This window comes from Hemiscyllium ocellatum, chromosome 31 (assembly GCF_020745735.1).
Source record: "Hemiscyllium ocellatum isolate sHemOce1 chromosome 31, sHemOce1.pat.X.cur, whole genome shotgun sequence".
Lineage (NCBI taxonomy): Eukaryota > Metazoa > Chordata > Chondrichthyes > Orectolobiformes > Hemiscylliidae > Hemiscyllium > Hemiscyllium ocellatum.
Window position 1 is genome coordinate 7609164 of NC_083431.1, and position 27784 is coordinate 7636947.

The 27784-nt window shown below is 41.3% G+C and overlaps 1 protein-coding gene across 1 annotated transcript in view; it reads left to right on the forward strand.

The window, feature by feature from the left end:
• Positions 1–256: 256 nt before the first annotated feature.
• rnft1 (ring finger protein, transmembrane 1) overlaps positions 257–27784 on the forward strand; it is a 41455-nt gene continuing 13927 nt past the window's right edge. The window contains exons 1-5 of the mRNA XM_060848251.1: positions 257–360; positions 5482–5963; positions 12046–12122; positions 12486–12586; positions 20380–20533. Coding sequence (XP_060704234.1) covers positions 335–360; positions 5482–5963; positions 12046–12122; positions 12486–12586; positions 20380–20533 — 840 coding nt within the window. The 5' untranslated portion in view covers positions 257–334. The remainder of the gene's footprint in view (positions 361–5481; positions 5964–12045; positions 12123–12485; positions 12587–20379; positions 20534–27784) is intronic.

Below are 27784 nucleotides of genomic sequence, written 5' to 3' on the forward strand. Positions count from 1 at the left end.
ACCTGTCCACGGCTCGCTGTTAAATTCGTTGTCAAAGCAACGGAGCAACATCGAACGTCCCTACGTCAGCGGACGGTTGGCCTTTCAAAGAAAAGTCACATATTTTTCTGCAGAAAAGGCGGCCGTATTTTAAAAGGTGTCATTGACGCCTCGCCTTACCCTAAATTCAATTTTAGAAATATATAATTAGGGAGAGTGAAATGTGACCTCTCACCTATGACCTCTTCCGGAGTTCGTTTGTGACATTGGCTGAAGAAATGGCTGTTTGAAGGTTGGAGGTGGGGGGTAAAGCTGGAGAACTGTGAGGGGGAGGTGATGTTGGAATTCTTCCAGCATGAAACACCGGCCTCAAAATGACAGGTAAATACAAGGAAGCTCCCCTTTAAAGGAATACTCGCGGGTAGTCACTTTTTAAAACAAAACAAATTAATCTGTTGAGACCTACTTGTTTTACTTTCGGTTGTACAGGAGTTGCAGTTGTTAACAAATGATCTCAGTGTTTGCCTTTTACTTAGGATTTCGGAACAGAAAATTCATATGTGTCTCCCGCAAATGCCTTGCATTTGTAACAAACAATTGTATGAATTTTCTCAGAACCCTTTAAAATGCTGCAAAGCAATTAACTACTATTGAAGCAGTTAACTACTATTGAAATGTTTCTATTGCTATGTAGTGAAATGTGACAGCCAAGTTGCGTGCAGCAAATTCCCTTCCCCATAACTGCAACTGTGATGAATGAAAAGTTGACTTTTTTTTGTTATATTGGTTCAGCAACAAATTTTAGTCAGCACTTGCAAGGTTTGTGAAGGTTTGTAGCTCAGGTTGAGGTTTAGGGTGTAGGTTGATCACTGAGCTGAAGCGAAGCTGTTGTCTCCTGCTTTCTATTTATATCTTTCTCCTGGATGGGGTTCCTGGGGTTTCTCACCATAAACCTCAGGAACCCCAGGAACAAACCCCAGGAACCCCATCCAGGAGAAAGATATAAATAGAAAGCAGGAGACAACAGCTTCGCTTCACTTGGAGGTCGCCACTGATGATGTTACCTAGCCAGGTAATGAAACGTCTGGATATCAAACCTACAGCTCAGTGAGCAAACCTACACCCTAAGTCAGCACTTGGAATGTCTACTTTAAACAAATGAATAAAGTTTTGGGGATGGTTGTCGCTGGGACATGTGGCCCACTCCTCCATCCACAGCACCTCCCTACACCCCCAAGGTACCTTCCTGTGTGATCGCTGGGGATGCAATGCTTCCTGTTTACTTTCTCCCTCTTCACTATCCAAGATCCCAGACACATCTTCCAGGTGAGGCAGTGATTTTCCTGTACTTGACTCAAACCAGTGTGGTCCGCTGTACATTGGGGAGAAAAAACACAGACTGGGTGACTACTTTGCAGAGTTCCTATATTCTGTCTGCAAAAATTGACTCAGCTTCCTGTTGCTTGCCAGTTCAACACACCACCGTATTGCCTGGCCAACATCTCTGTCTCAGCTTGCTGTAGTGTTTCAGTGAAGCTCAGCACAAGTTGGAAGAATAGCATCTCACTTCTGCTTGGGGACCCTGCAGCTTTCTGGACTCTAATGAGTTCAATAATTTTAGGGCCTGAACACAACCTTCCATGTCCTTACCCAAGTACCACTCATCACACCTTGCCATAGTATGGGCTGCTACCAGAAATAACCCATTATTAACCACTAATGGTCCTCATTAGCGTTTATTGATTCTGATCTTTACCCATTTCATTGTCTGCCCAACTGTTTGCCCCCTCTCTGGGCTCCACCTTCCCACCCCAGTCCCCAAACCATCTTCAGCAATATACCAATCTTTTCCTGGGTAAAATTTCTTTTGAACCCAAAATGTTAACTCTGCTTTCTGTCCACAGATGCTACCATACTAGAGAGTCTTTCCAGCAATTTCTGGATTTATTTTGGATTTCCAGCATATGCAGTTCTTTCTTTTTAAATAGTTTTTGCTTATTGCCTTTATTGCAGCAACAGCACATTACAGTATTTTGAAGGGTATGGTGGTATAGTTATCCCCAATATACTGATTAAATGTTTATCTTTCAATTGAATTGAATTGATTTTATTGTCATGTGTACTGAGGCACAGTGAAAAGCTTTGTCTTGCAAGCAATACAGGCAGATCACATAGTTAAGTAGCATAGATAAGTAAATAATAGGTAAACAGTGGCAAAAACAAAAACACAGGTACAGGCGAATGTTAAGAGTTTGAGAGTCCATTTAGTATTCTAACAACAGTAGGGTAGAAACTGTTTCAAAACCAACTGGTGCATGTTTTCAGGCTTCTGTACCTCCCTGATGGTAGAGGTTGTTAGGGTGGGATGGATCTTTGAGAATGTTGGTGCCCTTTCCTTGACAGCCAGGCCTGATAGATTCTATAGATGGGAGATTGGCCTTTTGTGATTGTCTGAGTTCACCACTCTCTGTAATTGTCTCTGATCTTGAATGGTACAGTTGCCGTACCAGTAGTGATACATCCAGACAGAAAGCTCTCAATGGCGCACCAATAAAAGTTGGCAAGGGCATTTGCCATCATTCCAAATTTTCTCAGCTGCCTGAGGAAGAAGAGACATTCCTGGGCCTTTGTAACCAGAGTGTCCACATGAAGAGTCCAAGAAAGCTTGTTGTTGATGATCACATCCAAGAGCTTGACGCTCTCCACTTGTTCCACCTTTATGCTGTTAATGGGTAGGGGAGCATGAGTAGCATCATGCCCAAAGTCCACCCCCCCCCCCCCCCACCCCACCCCCACCACCACCCCCACCCCAGTCTGTAGTCTGTTTCATTGCCATCTGCGATTTGACTGACTATGGTGGTGTCATCAGCAAACGTGTAAATGGCACTAGTCATGGGTATACAGTGAGTACAGTAGGGGGCTGAGTACGCACCCGTGGGGGGCTCCAGTGTTGAGTTTTAGTGATGATGAAATACTGTCCCCAGTCTTTACTCATTGTGGCCTGTGGGTCAGGAAACTGAGGATCCAGTTGCAGAGGGTGGGGCTTAGTCCGAGATCACTAAGTTTAGTAATCGGTTTTGAGGAAATAGTGTTGTAGGCTGAAATGTAGTCAATAAGTAGGATTCTTATGTAGCTGTTCTTGGTATCAAGATGTCAAAGGCAAGTGGTATGGCATCTGATGTGGATCTGTTAGTCCAATAGGCAAATTGGAATGGGTCAAGAGTAGTGGGGATGCTGGAGTCGATTAATGCCAAGACAATCCTGGCACCCTCCCCTGCCACAGTGGGAATTGCAAAATCTGCGCCCTCACCTCCAACCAAGGCCTCAAAGGAGCCTTCCACATCCATCAAAGTTTCACCTGCACATCCACCAATGTCATTTATTGTATCTATTGCTCTTGATGCGGACTCCTCTACACTGGGGAGACTGTACGCCTCCTTGCAGAGTGCTTCAGGGAACATCTTCAGGACACCCGCACCAATCAACCCCACCGCCCCGTGTCACAACATTTCGACTCCCCCTTCCGCTCTGCTGAAGACATTCAGGTCCTGGGCCGCCTCCACTGCCGCTCCCTCACCACCCAACGCCTGGAGGAAGAACGCCTCATCTTCCGCATCGGAACACTTGAATCCCAGGGCATCAATGTGGACTTCACCAGTTTCCTCATTTCCCCTCCCCCCAACTTACATAATTTCCAATCTTCCAGCTCAGCATTGTCTCATGACCTGTCTTACCTGCCTATCTTCCTTCCCACCTATCTGCTCCACCCTCCCCTCTGACCTATTACCTCCATCCCCACCCCCATTCACCCATTGTACTCTCTGCTACCTTTTTCCCAGCACCACCACCACCCCACCCCACCCCCCCTCCCCCCGCCTCCATTTATCTCTCCACCCTGGAGGTTTCCTGCCTCTATTCTTGATGAAGGACTTTTGCCCGAAATGTCAATTTTCCTGCTCCTCGGATGCTGCCTGACCTGCTGTGCTTTTCCAGCACTACTCTGATTTAAACTCTGGTTTCCAGCATCTGCAGTCCTCACTTTTGTCTAATGCCATGACCAGCCTTTCAAAGCACTTCATGACCACCAAAGTTAGGGCCACTGGGTGGTAGTCATTGAGACATGCTACATGAGCTTTATTAGGCACAGGGATGTTGTTGGCCCTTTTGAAACTGGCAGGGATAGTGGCCTGCTGCAGGGAGAGGTTGAAGATGTCCTAGATTTCCCATCTTGGGTAACTGTTTGTCCACCGAATGTGGTGTTTGCACATTCTCCCCGTGTCTGTGTGGGTCTTCTCCAGGTGCTCCGGTTTACTCCCACAGTCAAAAGATGTGCAGGTTAGGTGAATTGACCATGCTAAATTGCCCATAGTGTTAGGTGAAGGGGTAAATGTAGGGGAATGGGTCTGGTGGGTTGCTCTTTGGAGGGTCAGTGTGGACTTGTTGGTCCGAAGGGCCTGTTTCCACACTGAAAGTAATCTAATTTCTCAATTTCTAGAAGACCTCTGCCAGTTGATCTGTGCATGCTCTGTGTGCACGGCCTGGTACTCCATCTGGTCCCATCACATTCCTTGGAGTTGCACGAAGGAAAATTGATCTGACCTCCGATCCAGTGACTGTTGGGATAGGTTCGTCAGGACTTGTCGGGATAGGTGTTACCACTCTGCCGAAATTCTGCTCAAAGCGAGTGTAGAAGGCATTGAGATGATCTGGGAGGGATATGTCATTCTCTACTACCTTGCACGGTATCTTTTTAGAACCTGTGATGTCATTTAGTCCTTGCTATAGTCGCTGGCTGGCTGTTTGGGTCTCTAGTTTGGATCGGTATTGGTCCTAGACTGAATTAATGGCTCTGCGAAGGTCATGACCAAAACAGATATCTAATCGTTTATCACATTGCTGCCTGTGGAAGCTTGCTATTTACAAAATTGTTACATGACAATAATGACTGTGTATTTCAAAGCCGGTAAAAAGCTTGAGAGTTCTTGTGATCCTGAGAAGTGCTATAGCAATGTCTTTTTTCCTTGAATTGGTTGAGTGAGTTACTTTCTGAGCCAACATTACCAATACCAGAATGATGTATTTTAGAAGAATATATTGATGTTGAATTGAGATGCTGCCTGGCCTGCTGTGCTTTGACCAGCAACACATTTGCAGCTGTGATCTCCAGCATCTGCAGACCTCATTTTTTACCCGATGATTTTGGATCTACCAAGCCAGTCCCAGATTATGTTGTGGGAGTTATTACTAGGGTGCAGAATCCCAACAAATATAAATGGTAAATTTACAAAATGCTTACAATATAACTATGAAACATTATAACCAGAACCAAGTGACATGGACACAAAGTAATCTCTTGTTCTACTGTGACTGCATTCAGAATAAGCCACTCTAATATAAAAATATTAAAATGGGCAACTTATCCAAAATACCTCTTCTGTGACAAAATATGAAGTGATTGCTAATCTTGGATCTAATGCACTGTTTTGATGTTTAATGTTGTAGGAAAGATTCAGGTCCGAGCTCTGGAGGACTGTATAGATCAGGGATCCTGAACAGCCAAGCAGGAAGAGGATCGGAAATGCAGAAAGAATTTGTCACCATGCATACAGGCATCAACCATCACCACGCATCGTCATTAAATGGAATTGTAGGAGAAAGCATGGATTCACATCCTGCTTTATTTGGGACTCCAGAGAGCATGCCACGTCCTTCCAAAGATGGAGAAGTTAAAATTCAGGTGGAAGCACCTGAAGACCAGCGCAGCAGATCTGGGGTAGATACCCAGCATTCAAACTTTTCTCATTCTCACAGTCACTCACATTCTCCTCCAAGGTCAGAGGGTCCTGCTGGACAAAGATCTGAACTAGATGACAGGGAATCCACTAGCTCAATTTCAGAACTTCGGTCCATCTTTCTGTGGCTTCAGAAGAGTCTCCCATATATTCTTATCGTCTGTGCCAAACTGGTTTTTCAGCATGCACTAGGTATGAGACACATTTTAGACTTTTGGCTGAGTTGTGGGTGTTTTTATGAATTCCAAATCGCATTGAAGTTTTCTTATTCAGCTCTCAGATTCAGAATTTGTTTTCTAGTATCCTGTGTTTGAAGACCTGGTGACTGACCCTCTGAGAGATTTTTGGGGCTCTTGATTTTTAAAGAAATTAGACTTGTTCTCAAAGTCTGTCATAATACTCTGACATGAGAGTGCTCAGTCTGGAATGCTGTCAGTCAAGTGATGAATGGTGTCATCAACAGTGGTATAATGCAGCACTTGCTTAGCAATAATCTATGTGATGACACTCGGTTTGGATTCTGCCAGAGTCACTGAGTTCCTGACCCCATTACACCCTGGGTTCAATCATGAATAAAAGAGCTAAATTCCAGGTACAGCAAGAGTGACTGCCCTTAACGTTAAGGCTGCATTTGGCTAAGTGTGGCATGGAGGAGTCTAGTAAAACTAGAGTTAATGGGAACGTTGGAGGTCAGTCACCTTGGTTCCGGTACATCTCTGCAGAAGTTCCACAGAGTAGTGTTCTAGGATCAAACAACTTCAGTTGTTTGATCAATGACCTCCCCTCCATAATAAGATCAAGTAGGGACATTTGTTGACGATTGCAGAATGTTCATCACCACTTAGGACTCCTCAGATACTGAAGTAGTCTTTGCGCAAATGCAACATGGTCAGGAGATTACACAGGTTTGGATTCTCAACTGGCATGCAATGTTCGTGCCAACAAGTGACCCTCTCCAACAAGAGAGAATCTAACCATTGCCTGCTAACATTCAGTGGCATTACCATCACTGAAATCCCACTGTCAATACTCAAGAGGTGACCATTAACCAGAAACTGAACTGGACTAGCCATATAAATACTATGGCTACAACAGTTGATCAGAGGTGGGAATATTGCAGCAAGTAACTCTACCTCTTGACTCCCCAAAGCCCCTCTACCATTCACGTGATGCAAATAAGGAGTGTGATGGACTGCTCCTTCTTTAAATGGATGATTGCAACTCCAACAACACTCAAAGCTTAACATCATTTGGATACACAGGCTGCTTGACTGGCACCTATATCCACAAACATTTATGTCCTCAATCATTCTGCTTAGTGGCAGCAGTGTGTGCCACCTGTAAGATGCATTGCAGCAGTTCATCAAGGCTCCTTAGACAGCACCTTTCAAACAATCAACCGATACCATCTAGAAAGACCAGGGCGACTTATGTGGGAACACCATCTGCAACTTCTCCAAGATAATCGCCCTCCTGACTAAGAAATACATTGCTGATCCTAGTGTTGCTGGGTCAAAATCCTGGAACGTAATCCCTAACGGCATTGTGTGTGTGCCCACACCAAATGGAGTGCAGTGATTCAAGAAAGCAGCTTGCCACCACCATCTCAAGGGCAACTAAAGAGAGGCTAGGAACACTTGTTGCTGGCCCAATTTACATTGTCCAGATCCCATGAATGAATCTTTTTATATGTAAAATTAAGTTGAGTGGACTGAAAAGAGATTCCCATTTTAGTTTCCACATTATGTGGTTCCCCGTGCAGATCACTAGAACTGATGCTTGTTCATATACACAAACTAATTTTCTAGACGTTCCACGGTTAAATAGCCTTCCTATGTTTATTCTTTAGCCCCAAACTTCAATGATACAATAGTACAGAAAGCATTTAGATAGAGCTGTATCTTAGGTCAAACTGATGTCTTCAGGAAGAGAGGGGAGCAAACTGAAACTGGGGGGAGGGGAGGCTGGTAAGCCCAGAAATATTTGTAAAACAGTCCTTTGCAGCATATGCTTTGAAGATCTGCAGTTATCCAGTTCAGTGTTCTCCAGGAGGATAGTTTAAATTGCTTTGCTTTTTTTTTAATTTGAAAAATGCTTCTTTTATCTCCAAATTATTATCTGTTGGACCCCTTTTCTGCTTTAAGCCAGTTACAACTATTTGGGCTTCTGTGTCACTCGTAACACATTGAACTCTTTAAAATCATTAAATGTAAAAATTGGTCCTGTTTACATGTGGAATAACAACTCATGTCACTGGAACTACTGAGGTTCATATTAGAAGGGACAAGTTCTTAATTAATTTGTTATTTACTCTTCTCCCATTTTACCATCAGTTTTTTTTTTGGTGCCAGCCATTTCTGGTATTCTTGCAAGTGACTGTTGCGTATAAATCCAGGCGTGATTCTGCCCTAAGTCAATAATTACGGTAATTCATTTTTGAGTGAGGAATTAATTGTGACAGAACCTCTGGCTATTTGTAGCAAGAGTCATTAGACAGAGATTAACAGACAAAACCTTTTTCTTTCTAGCAGTTGTCAAGGATGAAAAGCCTAACCCCTGGCTGGTTTCTCCCCTACAGAATGATTTTCTGATCTGCATATTTCTGTTCTCTGCGTGATCAAAATATTTCTATGTTACTGAAAAAAAGACACATTTTGGTAAAGTTTTTTTTATGTTGAAATCATCAGGATGATTCACAAGAATACCAATTCAAGAGGAAAACCAATAGTTATACTGCATGAGAGGTAGATGCGTTACCATTAGAATGCACCTATTTATGGTTGCACTAGTATGCAATTACAGCAGGTATTGTGAAAGGGAAATAGAATTTATTGCTAAAGGATAGAACACAAAAGTAGGCAAGTGTTGCTGTAATTAAGAAGACTGCACCTGGATTATTGTATAATTTTGGTCCCTATAATTCATGTATGTAGTTGTATTGGAGACAGTTTGGATGAGGTTCCCTAGATTGATTTCGGGGATGATGGGTTGCTTATGGAGAGAGTTTAGGCCTGTACTCTCTGGAGATTAGAAATGAAAGGAGCTCTAATTAAAATTTATAAGCCGCTAAAGGGGATTGACAAAGTAGACGCAAGAAGCATATTTCCTTTGTGAAGTAATCTAGAGTGAAAGATGATTGTTTTAGGATAAAGGATACCAGATTTAAAACAGATGAGCAGAAATTACTTCTCTACGGGTTTGAGTTTCAGTAATTCAGTGTGGTGATTGCTGGGACATTTAAAGGAGGAGATAGATAGACAGACAGATTTTTAATGAGTCGAAGGATTACAGAGAGTGGGCAGGAAAGTGGAGTTGAGGCTAAGATGAGATCAGCCATGCTCCTATCAAATAGTGGAGCAGGCTCAGGACTGAATTGTCTAATTCTACTCCTAGATTGTGTTCAGTTAGTTGGGTTTTGTTTAAATTCTAAGCATGTTGACTGATCAGAATAATTTTCTGAAAATTGAACCAACGAATGGCTGTCACCTACTTTGTTGCATTGAAACAAGCAGTATGACTACATGTTCTTTTTATTTGCAATGAACAGTGCATATGGCTTCAAATACATGTACGTGCATCACACCGCTAGTCCAACTGACTCATCCTAAATTGGTAGTACTTTGAATGCAGGATTTTCCAGCAAAGTGTTGTCCAATAACAGAATCACATTTAACTTGAGTCTTGCATGTGTAACTGGTTGAATATAGTTTGCCTGTTCACAAGAGTTTACAAAGAGATGCAGTATTGTTTGATCTGCCAGTTTTTGGAATGGCCAACATACCTGGCATCACTCATTGCTACTGCATTGTAACAGCATTGTTGCTGAAACCTCTGAGGCACTTTTGAGGACCCCCCCCCCCCCCCCCCCCCTCCGTGATCACCTTGGAGTCTTCCATAGTTTGGAAATGTAATTAATGATGCCACTAAAAATACAGTTCAATGAGATTTTTTATGTATGGTAAGAAAGCAAGAAGTTTGTCCTTGTGCATGGTTTCAATTTTGGCATCTTCATCCCACATCAAATGGAAGAGATATTTGCTGAGTTCAAAGACCTCTACCCACAGCTATCCCACCATAAGCCCAGCATCTCCTGAAGGCAGTGACGGTGTACCTAGCCAATCTAGCGCCTTGCACAATTCTAAACGACTTATCTGATTTTCATTTGCAATGTGAATATGTGGCGGTGTTGCAAAGCCTCAAGGCCAACTTGGAATAGCTATCCTTAGCAAGCATGGTGGTATCAACAAAGTGCTTGCCATTCTTGATAACTGGTCCTGTTGTTTGCAAACCAGAAAGAGCATGTACATCCATTGTCTCTGTTTCAAATCAACAAAATAGGTGACAGCAATCCATTGGTTAATTTCTCAGAACCAATCAAATTTAAAATTTTAAATAAAACCTGTCAGTTTGTATCAATCATTGATTAGTGTATTGAATTCTACGTGGCAATGCCTTAACCTGTCAATGTCCACTTGCCAACTATCAGCATCCTTTTCTCTCATAGCAACATAAATGTTGGTTGAATTGTCTTGTAAATTATCCCAATGAGTGGAAGGTAAAAAGCTTCATCAAAGTGTCTTTTTCAACATTATTCAAACCAAATGTTTGTTGTTTGTAATCTTACTTAACTGTGCTTCAATAACACACTGATTTTTTTTTGTTGAACTTCAACAAAAGATTGTACATGGGAATTTGTGGCTTTAATAAGTTTAGAGACAATGATGTAAATCAATAAGATTCACAAGCTTAAATTTGAACTAACTTTCCTGCCAGACAGTCAAGGAAAAAGCTTGCAGAATTTCAGAATCTTGCCGCCCCACTGATTGGGATAGAACAAAAGTCTGGGGCTGCAGGTCAGGGACGGAGAAGGAGAACTGTTTTGGGAGGAAATTTAAAAAGTAAACCTAAAATTAGGGCTAACTATATAATGTATGTCTTTTATATATTCTATTCCCAGCAATGGCCATGGGAATTCTGTTATGGTTTTATTTGTGAGATCTTCAGCCATTTAATTTTAAAGCCATCTGGATGTAGTGTGTACTTCTGTTTTTACACAAAACAACCTTTCTGTAAGCTGAGAAATAAAAGGTTGAGGGCCACCCAGTGGTGGAATGTGGAGAATTTATGATGAGATAAATTGATTGGTCAATATCATGCGGGTGTAGGGAGGTGGGAAACTGTGAAGCAGTGCCTTCCAAAGTCAGAAGAGAAACCATTAAACTTCGAAGATGGAGTCAGGAAATATTGCAGTGCAGAGGGAGGTGACAGAAGGATGCGTTAGTTAGTAATTTAACCTGGACCCTATGAGTTCTGGCTGTAAGAAGTGTTGGCATTGGATCAATCAACAGTTCATAATGAGCTATACTTTGTGATCAAAAATGGAAGCTACAGATTGTTAAATGTAGACTTTAATAATTCCCATTTATCCACTCTCGTGTCAAGTCAATTAATAGAATAATGCAAATGCTCTAAGCATATATAAATGTTGCTGGAAACCATGCTGTAGTGAAGAATTTTGAGTTTGAGACTTGAACAGCTCCCTAAAATATATGTTTGGAATTGAAATTTTTATAAGGTTGAAAAAACATTTGGACAAGGCCCATTATTGCATCTGGACAATGTAATGATCCCAGCCGCTGTTCACAGTATTACAGAATTGTCGCAGTGCACAAGGAGGCCATTTGATTCATTGTGTCTGCACAAGTTCTGTTACCTAGTGCCAATCCCCATCCCTGAATACTATTTCCTTCAAAATAATCACCCATTGCCCTTCAGAATTCCTCATTTGAGCCTGTCTCCACAATATTTCCAGCCAATACATTATACACCCTATCACTTTGCTTCATTTGTACATCATTTTAAACCTATGCTCTCTTGTTCTCTTTTCTTTTAAATGAGCAGGAACAGTTTCTGCCTATCTACACTACCCTGCTCATATAGAATCTAATAGAATCCCTACACTGTGGAAACGGGCCCTTTGGCCCAACAAGTCTACACCGGCCCTCTAGGACAGCAAAGAAATTCACCTTTGGAATAACACTATATGTTACATCTGTGTGTCTAGGTGTCTTATCTAATATAATGCACAAACCTAGTAACTAGGAACAATTGTGATGCCCGAGTATCCAGTTGCCTCCCTTTTGGCATGTCTAGGTTGATGTCACAGTTTAGGTAAATGTTTCCCCTTCCCCACTTAAGTGAACTTTGTTTTTTTTTAATTTTATATTTATAAAATTCCACTCCAGTCAATCACAAATATCTTTTGTTCTGTTAGGTATTGCAGTCGGTGTTGGACTGTGCATAACTTTCCTTTATGCAAACAAGATAATTATAAATCAGGTCTTCCTCCAGGTAGGTTTCTTTTATTTAAAAACATTTTGCCAGTTTTCGTCCCTCTGCTCCTGAAGCCATGCCTCCTTACTGGGAATCTCCAACATATACCTTGCATAATTAGCCAGTATTCACACCTACGCATTTATTTCAAGGTTGTTGTAGTGACTCAGTTCGTAAATGTGCTGTCAGATAAAATCTAACAGAAATGGTCCATGTCATGGACTCCAGGTGGTAAATCCTCTTGCTTGCACTGAGTCTGACAAACATTATTTTACTGTCATCCTGTGGATTGAAATTTGCTATGATAAGAGAATGCATGATCTTTTTGAACTCTGCAAATTCAGACTGAAAGTGACTACTCTGCATCTTTCTTTTTTATAGGAGCGCCGCTCTATATTACAGTGTAGTTGGTTACTTGCATTTCTAACAGCCTCCACGTTTCTCCTCTATGACACTTTTCGGTCCCAGTCACTCTTCTACAGGTACTTTTATATGTTATAATCTAATATTTAATATCTAATGAAAATAAGAGAAGATAACACTTCAAGTGAAGTTAGAGATTTGTTTTATACTTCTAGAAGCTACAGACTCCCAGAATAAAGTGCAAGATTTTTGATAAAATCCAAAAGAATTGCAGATGCTGGAAATCAGAAACAAAAACAGAAATTCCTGGAAAAGCTCAACAGGTCTGGCAGCATCTATGGCAAGAAATTAACATTTTGGGTCTGGTGACCCTTCCTCGGAACAGCCCGTTAATTCTGATTTCTCTCCACAGATGCTTCCTGGACCTGCTGAGCTTTTCCAGCAATTATTGTATTTGTGTAAGATTTTGATGTTCACTTTAACATTAATTGTAAGACCCAAGTTAATTCAACTCAGCCTATCAAACATTTGCTGATTAGTTCCAAGACCCACTGCAGGTACAAATGTTTTCACCTATTTTACAGAATCTAGATTTATCTAGAAATTTATATTTATAAAATCAATGTTTTGTTTTATTCATAGGCATCAGTGGTTGGGTCAGTATTTATTGTTCATTTCACTTGGCCTCTAAGGTGGTGGTGAGCTGCTTTCTTAAAATGCTGTCGATGCACCCTCAATGTTGTTAGGGAGGGAATTCCAGGTTTTTGACCCAGTAGCAGGAAAAGAAGAGGATAGTAATTTTCTTGAAGGGGAACTTTTAGATGGTGGTGTTCCCATATATCTGCTGTCCTTGTCCTTCTAGATGGAAGTGATCATGTGTTTGGAAGATGCTTCTAAGGATCTCTGAATTTCTTATAATTTACGCACACTGTTTTTACTGAGTGTAGGTGGTGTAGGGAGTGAATATTTTGTGGATCTGGTGCCAATTAATTGGGCTGTTTTTTTGTCCTGGAAGGTGTTAGAGTTCTTGAGTGTTGTTGGAGCTGCACTCACTGAGGCAAGTGGGGAGTATTCCACCACACTACTGACTTGTGCCCTGTAGATAGTGGACAAATGCTGGGGAGGTAAAAAACAATGACTGCAGATGCTGGAAACCAGATTCTGGATCAGTGGAGCACAGCAGTTCAGACAGCATCCAACAAGCAGCGAAATCGACATTTCGGGCAAAAGCCCTTCATCAGGAGTGCTGGGGAGTCAGGAAGTCAGTTACACAGTACAGGATTCCAAGTCACTGTATTTATATGGCAAGCCTAGTTGAATTTCTGATCAATAATATCCCCCAGGATGTTATTAGTGGAGGATTCAGTGATCGTAACCCATCGAATGCTAAGAGGTGTTGGATAGATTGTCTGTTGTTGGAGATGGCCAGTTGTGTGCCGTGAGTGTTACTTGCCTCATTTTAGCCCAAGTCTGGATATTTGCAGGTGTTGCTGCATTTGTACATGGACTCCTCAGTATCTGAGGAGTCATGAATGGTGCTAAACATTATGCAATCAACTGTGAACATTTCCCTTCTGACCTTATGCTGGAGCGAAGGTCATTTGAAGCAGCTGAAGATGACTGGACTTAGGACACTCCCATAAGGAGCTCCTGAGGGGACGTCCTGTAGTTGAGATGACTGACCTCGAATAATCACAGCCATCTTCCTCTGTGCAAATAAGACTCCAACCAGTGGAGAGTTTTCTTCCTGATTAACAGTTTGCAGTTTAGATAGGCCTCCTTGATTGAACCATACATAGAAGGGGGGCCATTCAGCCCATCTTATTCATACAGACCCAATGACTTCCAGATGCCCTTTCTAATCCCATCTTCCTGCACACAGCCCATAGCCCTGCAGCTTACAGCAGTGAAGGTGCCGATCCAGGAATTTTTTCAATGAATTTAGGGACTCTGCCTCCACCGCTAACTCCATTAGCAAATTCCAGACAGCCACCATCCTCTGCCACATTTTTCCTTCTGTCCCCTCTAATCCTTCTGCCACTTAGCTTGAATCTATGACGACCACATTTGGAGTATTGCATACAGTTCTGCTCGCTGCATTATGGGAAGGAAGTGGAAGCTTTGGAAAGGGTTCAGAGGAGATTTACTAGGACATTGCCTGGTATGGAGGGACGGTCTTATGAGGAAAGGCTGAGGAACATATATATGAATTGAGACAGATAAGATCATCAAGAGGGTTAGATAGGTTGAACAATGAGAGCCTTTTTTCTTGAATGGTGATGGCTAGCATGAGGGGACATACATTTAAATTGAGGAGTGATGGGTTTAGGACAGATGTCAGAGGTAGTTTCTCTACTCAGAGTAGTAAGGGCATGGAATGCACTGCCTGCAAAAGTAGTACATTTGGCAAGTTTAAGAGCACTTAAATGGTCATTGGATAGGCATATGGATGAGAATGGAATAGTATAGGTTCGATGGGCTTCAGATTGGTTCCGTAGCTGTTATGTTTATGACCCTTCACAATTTTGTATACCTCAATCATGTCACCCTGCCCTTGGCCTTCTCAACCTCAACCTCTCTATTCTCTCCTCAGAGCTACAATCTCCATTCCCCAACAACATTCTTGTAAATCTTCTCTGCACTTTCTCTCCAGAGCAATTAAGTCCTCTTTGTAATGTGGTGATCAGAACTGTACACAATACTCTAGTTGTGGTTATACTTTGTCAACTATGGCCTTGATGTCAAAGACTGTCATTCTCCCTTTACCTCTGGAATTCAGCTGTTTTATCCATGTTTTGGATGGTAGTGGTGGTATCCATCACAAATTCACCTGCACCTCTACCCACATCATTTACTGCATCCGCTGCACCTGATGTGGCCTCCTCTACATTTGGGAGACAGGCCGCCTACTTGTGGAACGTTTCAGAGAACACCTCTGGGATACCCCACCAACCAACCCAACTGCTCTGTGGCTGAACATTTTAACTCCTCCTCCATGCAGGTCCTTGGACTCCTCCATCGCCAGACCATGGCAACACGACGCCTGGAGGAAGAGCGACTCATCTTCCGCCGAGGAACTCTCCAACCACAAGGGATAAATGCAGATTTCTCCAGCTTCCTCATTTCCTCTCCCCCCACCTTATCTTAGTCCCTACCCTCGGACTCAGCACCACCTTCCTAACCTGCAATCTTCTTCCCAACCTCTCCGCCCCCACCCCCTCTCCGGCCTATCGCCTTCACCTTAACCTTCTTCCACCTATTGCATTCCCAACACCCCTCCCCCAAGTCCCTCCTCCCTACCTTTTATCTTAGCCTGCTTGGCACACCTTCTTCATTCCTGAAGAAGGGCTCATGCCCGAAAAGTCGATTCTCCTGCTCCTTGGATGCTGCCTGACCTGCTGCGCTTTTCCAGCAACACATATTTTTCAGCTCATGGTAGTGGTGGTGTCTGGAACATTCTATGAGCATAAATACATCAGGCTGATGCTTGGCTAGTCTGTGAGACCGTTCTCCCAATTTTTGCACAAGCCCCACATGTCAATCAGGAGCACTTTTGCAAGTAGACAGAACTGTTTCTGCCATTGTCATTTCAGGTGCCTTGATTGATGCCAGGTGCTCCATCTGGTTTTATTTCTCTTTTTAACTGTCACAATCGATATAACTGAGTGGCTTGCTCGGCCATTTTAGAAGGCAGTTCAGCATCAACAACATTGTTGTGGGTCTGGGGTTGCCTGTGGGGACTAGACAAGGTGAAAATGACAGATTTCCTCCTGTGAAAGACATAATGAACCATACAGGTTTTTCTGACGATCAGCAGTGGATGCTCATCATTGTATTCTTAATTTCAGATTTTAAAAAATCGAATATGAATTCATACAACTTCCATCATGGGATCGAAACCAGGGTCACCAGAACATTAGCTAAGTTTCTGCATTAATATTCCAATGATAATGCCCGGAAGCCATTGCTTCCCCGATCCACCTTTGAATCATAGAATCCCTACAGTGTGGAAACAGGCCATTTGCCCCAACAATTCCACACTGACCCTCTGAAGAGCATTCCCCTCCATTTCCTCTGAGTAATGCACCTAATATCCCTGAACAGTATGAGTAATTTAGCATGGCCAATTCACCTAACGCCACATTTTGGATTGTGGGAGGAAACCGGAGCACCTTGACAAAACCCAAGCAGATAGAGGGAGAATGTGCCAATTCCACACAGACAGTTTGGATCTGTTGATCCATCTCAGGATACCAGATTGTGACATCTGTTGACTAAATGCCGGTGTCTTGATCTGTTTGTTGACTGAAGTTCTCCTGTCTTCAGTCCTCGTTGTATCCCAAACCACTAAAAATCATCACTACCCTCTTTTTTTCATGATCAGACACACCAAATGGCTCATGTTAGTGTGTGTAAAATTCATAGCTGAAAATGTGTTGCTGGAAAAGCGCAGCAGGTCAGGCAGCATCCAAGGAGCAGGAGAATCGACATGTTGGGCATGAGCCCTTCTTCAGGAATCTTCAGCCCTTCCGAGAAACATCGATTCTCCTGCTCCTTGGATGCTGTCTAACTTGCTGCGCTTTTCTGGCAACACATTTTCAGCTCTGATCTCCAGCATCTGCAGTCCACACTTTCTCCTGTGTACAATTCATAGTCTGTCTTAGATTTGCTAGGTAATATCTGTTCAATTCCTGTTTAGTTTTCTTGAAGAAATAAGGCTCATTTTCGTAATATCATTTCCTCCTATCTCCTGGTTCATTTTTTTGCCATTCAAATTACTTTGTAAGATCATCCCTGTTTGTAACAGCTTCTTTCTCTTGGCCTACCAACTTATAGATCTTTGCTCAAAATAACAGACATCAGTAGAACAATTTGTGAATCTGTTTACAGTATATAGTGTCACCTCCCAAGAGTTAATTATGATCCCAAATGTTCTAAGTGATATTCCCCAAGACCGATCAATATCCCTAACTATGAGTGACCATCACAACTGTCAATGTCTAAAGCAAGTTAAAGCTCAAAATAACTCTTAAAGCACTTTACATGCCAATGTATATTTGTTTTTAAGTTACACAACTGAGCTAGTGTCTTTAAGTAAAAGCATTTTATCTTGAAGTATTGTGCATTCGTTAGCCTACGTTTATAGTAGCTTGAGCCAAAAATGTAATAATAAACCTGACCTTTTTAACCTGGGCAATAATACTTTCTTTCTTGCAGAAAATGTTGCACAACTAATCATAACTAAACAAAGTATAATTTATATCTTTTCTTAATTAAATCGGAATTATTAATTATTGAAGAATAACGCAGACCTACAAAAGTGTTATTTTGGTAATCAGTTCTTTTGTTATGGTTGGAATGAACTTGATGGTTGTGGCTAGAAATGGTTAATTTCTGGGTTTTTATATAAAAAAAAGTTTATTGACCTGAAAACACAGTTGGCTGACTGTGCATGTACAAATAGAGCTGGTGATGTTTAATTACTGCTTAATAATAACTATCTATACATGTGCTGTTGGCCCTATTGAGGCCCATATGCTGGGAAACACCAGGACTGAGGATCAGAACAGCGATGAAGGTAATGTTAACTGTTGTGCAGTGCAGCTGGGCAGCTCCTCACAGTGGGTTATAGAGAGATTGTGGGTCCTGGCTGAATTTTGACTTTGGGGATGTATTGACAACGTGTATTGCCTAGCACTCGGCAGCCACCACTTCACTGAACACCCGAGGACTGGCTAAAGAGACTGTTCTTCATGGGTGGTGTTCCTATGACACACAAGCAAAAAACATTTGCTCCTGCACTATAGGCATTGTGGAAATGTTTTACTGGGCGGGAATGGGATCACTACAGGGCAGTCTCAAGGGTGTAAGGTATGAATTTACATCAGTCCAGTTTGCTTTTGTACCTCTAGTTCATTTTTGAGAAAAATATTGAGACTGATGAGACTGAGGAGAGAGGATAAAGAGAGGACTGAAGATACTAGAGATCAGTGTCGAGAGTGTGATGCTGGAAAAGTAGGTCAGGCACTATTCAAGGAGTAGGAGAATCGACGGTTTGGGCTTCAGGAGCCTTAGTGAAAGGTCAATTCTCCTGCTCCTCGGATGCTGCCTGACCTACTGTGCTTTTCTAGCACCACACATTCAACACTGATGAGACAGACCCAGATGTCAATTCCAAGCTGCTCTTTTCACTGGGGACCAGTGTGAGGTTTAGGAAGGAGTGTTAAAGAGGAGAAATGCTTGTTTTAATTGGATTCATGCCACTTAAATCATAGCTCCTATTGGTTAATCATGGATATGTGAATTAGTCATGGCTCATATTGCTTCAATCCTTCAGGTGGAGGAAGAAAAATGCAAAGGGTGGTGGTGTGAGCAAAAACATGTAATATAGATTTACAAGAGAAATGAATGCACAAACAAAATGTGAGGCTCAGCTTAGTTTCAATATTCTAATCCTACTATCGATATAATGCTTGCTGAACGTGAAACACTTCCTTTTTGAATTCCGTTTTGTTTTGCTAAGTGTACTAACCTGTCTGCACTAGTTATGCAATGAATGATTCATCAGTCTAGTTTACATCAATTTGCATTTATGTAATATGGAAACATCTCCCAGAGCCAAAGAAATATCATAAGATGAGAGATTGGTTTAGCTGTTGGCCAAGATTCCTATTAATCTCCTATCCTTGCATTGGGTACAAAATGTGACGTGTTAATTTTAGTTTCTAAAGTATTAACGCTATGAAAAACAAAGCCTGTATGAATGGTTTTACATGCTGAACAGTATCTACCTTACAACAAAGTTAAATTGATTTAGATCAGATGGTTTATTATTATGTGTAAAGATCAACAATTTAGGATGTAAGTTTGCTCATTGAGCTGGAAGGTTCATTTTCAGATGTTTCATCACCATTCTAGGTACCTTCAGTGAAGTGGTGGTGTTATATCCCACTTTATATTTGTGTTTAGGTTTCCCTGGGTTGGTGATGCCATTTCCTATTCTCTTTCTCAGGGGGTGGTAAATGGAGTCCAAGTCTGTGTTTGTTGATGGCACTCCAGCCAGAGCTCTATGCTTCTAGGAATTCTCGTGTGTGTCTCTGTTTGGCTCGTCCTAGGATGGATGTGTTGTCCCAGTCAGAGTGGTGTCCTTCCTCATACTTACGTGAGGATACTAATGATAGTGGGTCATGAAAGACCCCATACAGATGACAAGCAAAACGAATGTCATTTATAAAATACCTTGCAAGAACTGTAACAAACACTACATTGGACAAACAGGCAGAAAAGTAGTCATGAAGGTAAATGAATATCAACTAGCCACAAAAAGACAAGACCCACTAGATCTGAAAATGTGTTGCTGGAAAAGCGCAGCAGGTCAGGCAGCATCCAAGGAGTAGGAGAATCGACATTTCGGGCATGAGCTGAAGAAGGGCTTTAGCATCTGCAGTCCTCCCTTTTTCCTAGAAGATGACCCACTAGATCACTAGTATCCTTACATACAGATGAGGAAAGACACTACTTTGCCTGGGATAACACACCCATCCTAGGACAAGTCAATTTGGACCCCATTTACCACCCTCTGAGAAAAAGAACAGGAAATGACATCACCAACACCGGAAATGACTTCAGCAATCCATGGAAACCTAAACACATGAATAGAAAGGAGGACATAACACCAGCGCTTCACTGGAGGCTCACTGATGATGTTGCCTAGTATGGTGACAAAACATCTGAAAATGAACCTTCCAGCTCAGCAAGCAAACTTATGTCAAGTACCTCAATCTGAGCAAGAAAATTTGATTAACCATTTAAAAATAAGTTTATAAAGCCTTGGTAATATGGCTGGGAACAATTTTTTTTAAATTGATGTATATATTAGTGAAGTTTTTTAAAGGTATTGTTTTCTTTACAGTTTAATCTTTTTGCATCCAAATGTTGATCCTATTGAATTCTGGGATGTGTTGTGGATCGTGGGAACTGCAGACTTCATATTGAAGTTCCTGTGTATGGGATTAAAGTGCCTTATCCTATTGATACCTTCGCCACTGATGCCATTCAAGTCAAGGGTAAGCTTGGTGAAGATGGTCTGAGCCTGTGATTAATCACATCCTGATCTGCCAAACATTTCTGGAACAAAAGTTCTGTGTTACAAAGTAACCAACCTCCTATTACAAATACACTTTAGATGCTTTCAAGTAACATTTATTAGAATGGAGGAAAAACTTAGTTTGTAATTGTTGACATTTTTCTGACCTCTTTTATCACTGCTTAATCTAGTTTATTTGGGTCCCTTTGTTTTACTAGGCTGCATCTAGATACTCTCTCTTTTTATTTGTTGTTCCCATTCGGTATGTAGGTTCACCATTGATCGGGACAGTACAGACTTTTATTTTCTCTTGTTTTTATGGATGTGGTGGTCTTGAGTTGGCTGTCAGGAATACCTTGATTTTTTGGGAGTGATTGGAGCTTTAAAGTGTGATAAAACAATGTATTTTTATCCTTTCTTCATAATGTCTTCACTTTTTGACCTATTTTGAAATTATTCTTATATTGCTGCAGAACGTTTTCATGGAAGCTGTCATTTCCTCCTGCCTTGCCCCAGTATTCCTCATTCATGTCAAAGTTTTTAAAATGGCAGAGGTGTCATAGCTGAACACAATTCCGGCATTGTCTACTGTTCAACTTTTTGTCATTTACAGCAGGCATTAGTTTGATCAAAAGTGGTAATATTTTTAATCTTGCCTCTAATTCATGGTAGCAAAGCCAGCAGTAACATTCTGACTCTGTCTTAATCTACATCAAATAATTTGGCATGGTCAGAGTGTTGGACCTGGAGATCTTATAATCTGTAGTTCAATTGCTTGTCTGATGAACACTTAGATTAGGGCACAGACTTTCAACATCATTTCTTTGCCTGAACATGTGTACTTGCAAATAAAACCTGTTTAGGATGTAGTTTAACACCTGGCTTGTTATATTGGTGGGCAAATGTGAATTGAATTGAATTCATTGTCACGTGTACTGAAGCACAGTAAAAAGCAATGCCTCAGTACACGAACAATACAGGCAGACCACAGAGTTAAGTAGCATAGATAGTAAATAATAGATAAGTGGCAAAAACAAAAACACAAATACAGGCGAATGTTAAGAGTTTGAGAGTCCATTCAGTATTCTAATAATAGGGTAAACAAAGTTGTTAGTAATTTTTAAAAGCATGCTGTTAAGTTTAAAGAGTGTACAGTAATTGTAGGAAATAGGAAACTTGGATCTGCACGAAGGAGCTTGCAAGGAGTTGACCATATCTGACGCCATCTTGCTCTTCTCTCATATTTGGCTATGTTCTTTCTGTATGTCCTCTGTTCCAAAAGCAGAATTGTTTTTCAGTGTTACCCACCTTTTTAATTTGTATCTCCATCTTTACCCAATCAAAATATATTTTTGAACAGTAACTGTTTTAGCACGTATAGGCACCTCGTCTGCAGCTTGAGGTGTCAATTTAAATGGCACTGTTTTGGTGAAGAAGCTTCAACTTTTTTGAATTAGTGAGAATAATTTCCATTTATATATCCCTCTATCCACCTTCTGTTTGTCCCAAATCATTTTATGAACAACAAAGTACCTCTCTAAGTGCATCACAGTATAAAATGTGGTAATCACTTTGTGCCCCGAAAGCTTCCCAAAAAATGTCAATAAGATAATGGTCATGTAATTGTTTAGTGGTATCAGTTGAGGGATAAATATTGGCTAGAATACAAATGAGAATTTCTAAACTCTTTAATGTTATAGTGCCAGTGAATCCTGGGCAAACAGAACCTTGGTTTAATGTCTTGTCCAAAAGTCAAAATACTTAGCAGTGCAGCACACTCTTTCAATGCTAGTAACATTAATAAACTAGTTCATATTTCTTTGTGGATGACATTGCTCAGACTGAGTTTATGCTACTTGTGAAGTTTTAAAAGCAGGAGGAAAGCTGATCCTAGACAACTAGCATTGAGTTAATCAATGCCATTTACTGGTTAGCTGCAAGTCTTTAGCTGATATACTTTCAGTGCTTGGGATTTGTGATCCTTGGTATTACTAACTCTATATAGTATGGATGTAGGTTTGTTCGCTGAGCTTGAAGGTTCATTTCCAGACATTTTGTTACCCTACTAGGTAACATCTCACCGGGAATAACTCGCTGTGTCTAACATATAGTTATTGCCCATCTACCACCCCTGAAAAAAGGAACAGGAAGTGACTTTGCCACAGGAAATGACATCACCAACCCAAAGAAAGCTGAACATATTTCAATAGAAAGCAGGAATTTTCAGCAGTGCTTCACCTGAGGCCCACTGAAGATTTACCTAGTAGGGTGACAAAATGTCTGAAAATGAACCTTCAAGCTCAGTGAGCAAATCTACATCCAAAACTCCACATGAGCTACAAACCTTCTCAAAACTCAATATAGTAAAGGCTCCTCATAAAGAGAAATCTTGCACTTTAGCCATCTCAGTGACTGAGTGTCTGGACGATGTCTTTCAGTGCTGGACTGTCCCAATGGGATACGTTAGCTATGTGTTAAGATAACAAAGACAGAAAATACTGCAAACAAATTTAAAGTTGAGTCCACTATGACACCCTTCTACCTTCAAATGGGCTACAAATTTTGTTTTTTTTTATGCAAGTGACAGAAGGAGAATACAACCAAATGAAACAGGTGTGTCCAGAGCAAAAGTCAAAGGAAGAGATAATGGTGGTAAAGGAGTGATAGAGGTGTAAAATAGGTGCAGATGTTAGCTGTGTCAAAGAGAATATAGGTACGCTGTACTGTCAGTAAAGCAAACAAGCTGCATGTAAAATATTGCAGAGAGGAGGATAGTGGATTGAAGAAAATGAAATAGTGTTTTTAATATGAGGTCGTGCAAGTCAACATTGAGTCCTAGAGACTGTAAAGAGTCTAAGTGGAAAATGAGTTGTGTTCCTTCAGCTTGAATTGAGCTTTGTTGGAGCATTATAGCAGGCCGAGGACAGAATGTTAGCATGGGAGCAAGATGGTTTATTGAAATGTCAAGTAACTAGGAGGTTGGGGTTATTCCTCTGGCCAGAGTATGTTAATGTTCCTGAACTAGTAATTTCTACATCACTGATACAGAGATATCCCACCATGGTAACTCTCACCATGGCAGTACTTTAATTTCATTTAACTTAACCTTAGTTAGCTAAATATATCAGAAATAAAGCAAAACCGTAGCCTTCAAATGACTGGATTGTTGCAAGAACCTGTTTGGTTTATGAATGTCCTACAGAAAAGGGAACCTGTCTGGCCTTCATATGGGAAGACCCAAAGCAAAGTTTGAGTCTTAGTAAGCCATTCAGGAGTATTCAATAAATCACTGCTTGTCAAGGGCAACTGGCACCCCGTTCCTGTGAATGATGGTTTTCTTAAAAAAAAAATATGATGATCCCTTGATCAGAAACTAAATTAACATTTTCAGGCATTGTCTGGAGATATCAGGTGAAGATTATTGCATGGTTATGCAGCTCCGAAACAGGCCATTTGGTCCAACTAGTCCATGCTGGTGTTTTGAACTGAAAACAACAAATGCTGGAGATCAGAGGGTCAGGCAGCATCCATGGAGAGAGAGACAGCAAGCTAACGAGTCTAGATGACATGTCATCTCAGATTAGGGGTGGATGTTCCCAGGTAAAGGAATGGATGGAAAATGGAAAGCCTTCAAAAAAATTGAGATAATGGGAGTCCATTCCTGTTAGGGTGAAGGGCCAGGCTAGTAGGTGTAGAGAATGTTGGATGACTAGAGAAATTGAGATTTTTGTCAAGAATAAGAAGGAAGCAAAAGTCGGGTATAGACAGCAGAAATTGAGTGATTCCCCAGAAGAGTTTAAAGCCAGTAGGAGTATACTTAAGAGGAAAGTCTAAAGGGCAAAAAGGGGACATGAGAGAGATTTGGCAAGTAGTAAAATCCAAAGGGATTATTAAAGACAAAAGAGTAACTAGGGAGAGAATAGGGAATCCCAGGAAATGGAGATAATGAAGAGTATTTCATATCAGCGTCTACTGCGGAGAAGGAAATGGAAGATAGAGAATGTGGAGAAATAAATAGCGACATATTGAAATATGTCAATACTACAGAGGAGGAAGTGCTGGATGTTTTGAAATGCATAAAGGTGGATAAATCCCCAAGACCTGACCAGGTGTATCCTAGACCTCTGTGGGAAGCTAGGAATGTGATTGCTGGGCCCTTTGCTGAGATATTTGTATCATCAATAGCCACAGATGAGGTGTTGGAAGACTGGAGGTTAATTTACGTGATGCCACTATTTAAGAAAATTTGCTTTCCCAAAATGCAGCGCCTTGCATTTATCTGAATTAAACTCTATCTGCCACTTCTAAGCCCATCTGATCAAGATCCATTATAATCTGAGGTAAACTTTGCTGTCCACTACACCTCCAATTTTGGTGTCATCTGCAAACTGACTAACTATACCTCTCATACTCACCTCCAAATCATTTATGTAAATGACGAAAAGCAGCAGACCCAGCGCCAATCCTTGTGGCACACCACTGGTCACAGGTATCCAGTCTGAAAAGGAACTATCCACCACCAACCTCTTCTACCTTTGAGCCAGTTTTGTATCCAAATGTCTGGTTCTATCTGTATTGCATGAGATCCAACCTTGTCAACCAGTCTACCATCAGGAACCTTGTCAAACGCCTTACTACACGCTCTGCATGATCATTGCTCTGCCTTCATCAATCCTCTTTGTTACTTCTTCAAAGAACTCTATCGAACTTGAGACACTATTTCCCTAACCAGTCCTTGCTTTTCCAAATACATGTATATCCTGTCCCTCCAGATTCCCTCCAATAATTTGCCCATCACCGATGTCAGGCTCGCCAGACTATAGTTTCCTAGCTTGTCCTTTCCACCTACCTTAAACAGTGGCACCACATTAGCCAATCTCCAGTCTTCTGGCACCTCACCTGTGACCATCAGTGATAAAAATATTTCAGTAAGAGGCCCAGCAATCATTTCCCTAGCTTCCCACAGAGTTCTAGGGTACACCTGATCAGGTCCTGGGGATTTATCCACTTCTGTGTTTCAAGATATCCAGCACTTCCTCCTCTGTTATATGGGCATTTTTTTCAAGATGTCACCATCTATTTCCCTACATTCTATATCTTCCATATCCTTTTGCACAGTAAATACTGATGCAAAATACTCACTTCGGATCTCTTTTCCCCCCCACTTTCTGCAGCTCTACACGAAGGCCGCCTTGCTGATCTTTGAGGGCCCTGTTCTCTCCCTAGTTACCCTTTTGTTCCTGATGTATTTGTAAAAATCCTTTGGATTCTCTTTAATCCTATTTGCCAAAGCTATCTCATTGTCCCCTTTTTGCCCTCCTGATTTCCATCTTAAGTATACTCCTACAGCCTTTATACTCTAAGGATTCACTCGCTCTATCCTGTTTATACTTGACATATACTTCCTTTTTCTTAACCAAACCCTCAATTTCTTCTGTCATTTAGCATTCCCTATACCTATCAGCCTTTCCTTTCACCTTAACAAGAGTCCAGAGAAAGTATATTCCTGTTATCTCATTTTTGAAGGCTTCCCATTTTTTCAGTCATTTGCCTGCGAACATTTGCCCCCAATCAGCTTTTGAAAGTTCTTGCCTAATGCTGTCAAAATTGGCCTTTCTCCAGTTTAGAACTTCAACGTTTAGATCTGGTCTATCCTTTTCCATCACTCTTTTAAAACTAATAGAATTATGGTCAGTGGCACCAAAGTGCTCTCCCACTGTCACCTCTGTCACCTGCCCTGCCTTATTTCTCAAGAGTAGGTCAAGTTTCGCACCTTCTCTCGTAGGTACATCCACATACTAAATCAAAAAATATTCTTGTACATACTTAACAAATTCCTTTCCATCTATAACCTAAACGTTATGGCAGTCCCATTCCATGTTTAGCAAGTTAAAATCCCCTACCATAACCACCCTATTATTCTTACAGATAACTACAAGGCTGTTGCCAGAGTTGGAGGGTTTGAGCTATAGGGAGAGGCTGAATAGGCTGGGACTAATTTCCCTGGCGGGTCAGAGGCTAAGGGGTGACCTTACACAGGTTTATAAAATCCTGAGTGTCATGGATAGGGTAAATAGACAAGGTCTTTTCCCTGGGGTTGGAGAGTCCAAAACTAAAGGCATGGGTTTAAGGACGAGTTGGACCAAAATGTCTGTTTCCATACTGAATATCTCTATGATTCTAATTATTTTCAGTATAGATTCCAGCATCTGCAGTAATTTGCTCCTACATGTTAGTTTTTTTTTCAATCAAGCCCCCCCAGCTTTTTGCATCTCTAAATCTAATAATATTGCACACTTTTCCAAAGCTTCCCAAAGTTGGGGTTGGGTTCCCATGTGGGATTGAGTGATGAGGTAAAGTCTGCTGCAGAGCTCCACTCCACCCCCAATTCTTCTTTCCCCTAAGCCCGTGGTCTCACCAAGGGTCATGACTGTTTAAGTGTTGAAGTGGGATCATAGTGGGAAAATGTTTGACATTTATTCTGGGCTCTCAAATAAAGAATGGTTACTTGGATAAAGTGCAGGTCATCACCCAAGAACGAGTGCAATTTTGTTAGTTGGTCATACAGTGTGGTCAAAGCATGTATGTTAATTATCTATCTGTGGATCTTTGATATTGCTAGAAAGAACTTGGTGACTTCACAATAGAAGTTAGCTCACCCAGGCCTATTTGGAATTGTGAGGTCATGGCTGAGAGTGTAGAACATAAGCACATTTTTGAGCCTAAAATGTTCACACCAGTGGCAATGCTTCCCAAAGGCTTTGTCAGTTTATTTCTGACACTCTTTATGCTACAGCTGAGCCTGATATTAATGTTCCACTGTGTAGCTGTAACCTTCAGAAGTGACAAATTCACTTGGCAGTCTTCAACTTGTAGTTATTTACAGAGCAGTTGGCTGTTAAATATTTCCAACTACATACAGGTAACTTGACTTCTAAAAAGCTGGCATTTTAAAAAGAAGTTGTATTTGCTACAGTTCCCAAAAATGCTCAGATTTCTTTCTTCTGTTGTCTTTATTTCATTGAGACCACAGCACATGCATTATTATGAAACCCTTAAGGACCACTACTCTCCTTGATGTTTCCAGTATTGTGCTGCTCAAACAAGAACATTTTCTTCCACTTCACTGTCTGGATCTGTGTTCGCTGCTGACACTTTGCCTAGCCCACTGACAGGAATCAGGGTGAAAACAATTGAAGGTCCTGTGATCTTTGCTAGGAGGTGTGCTTGA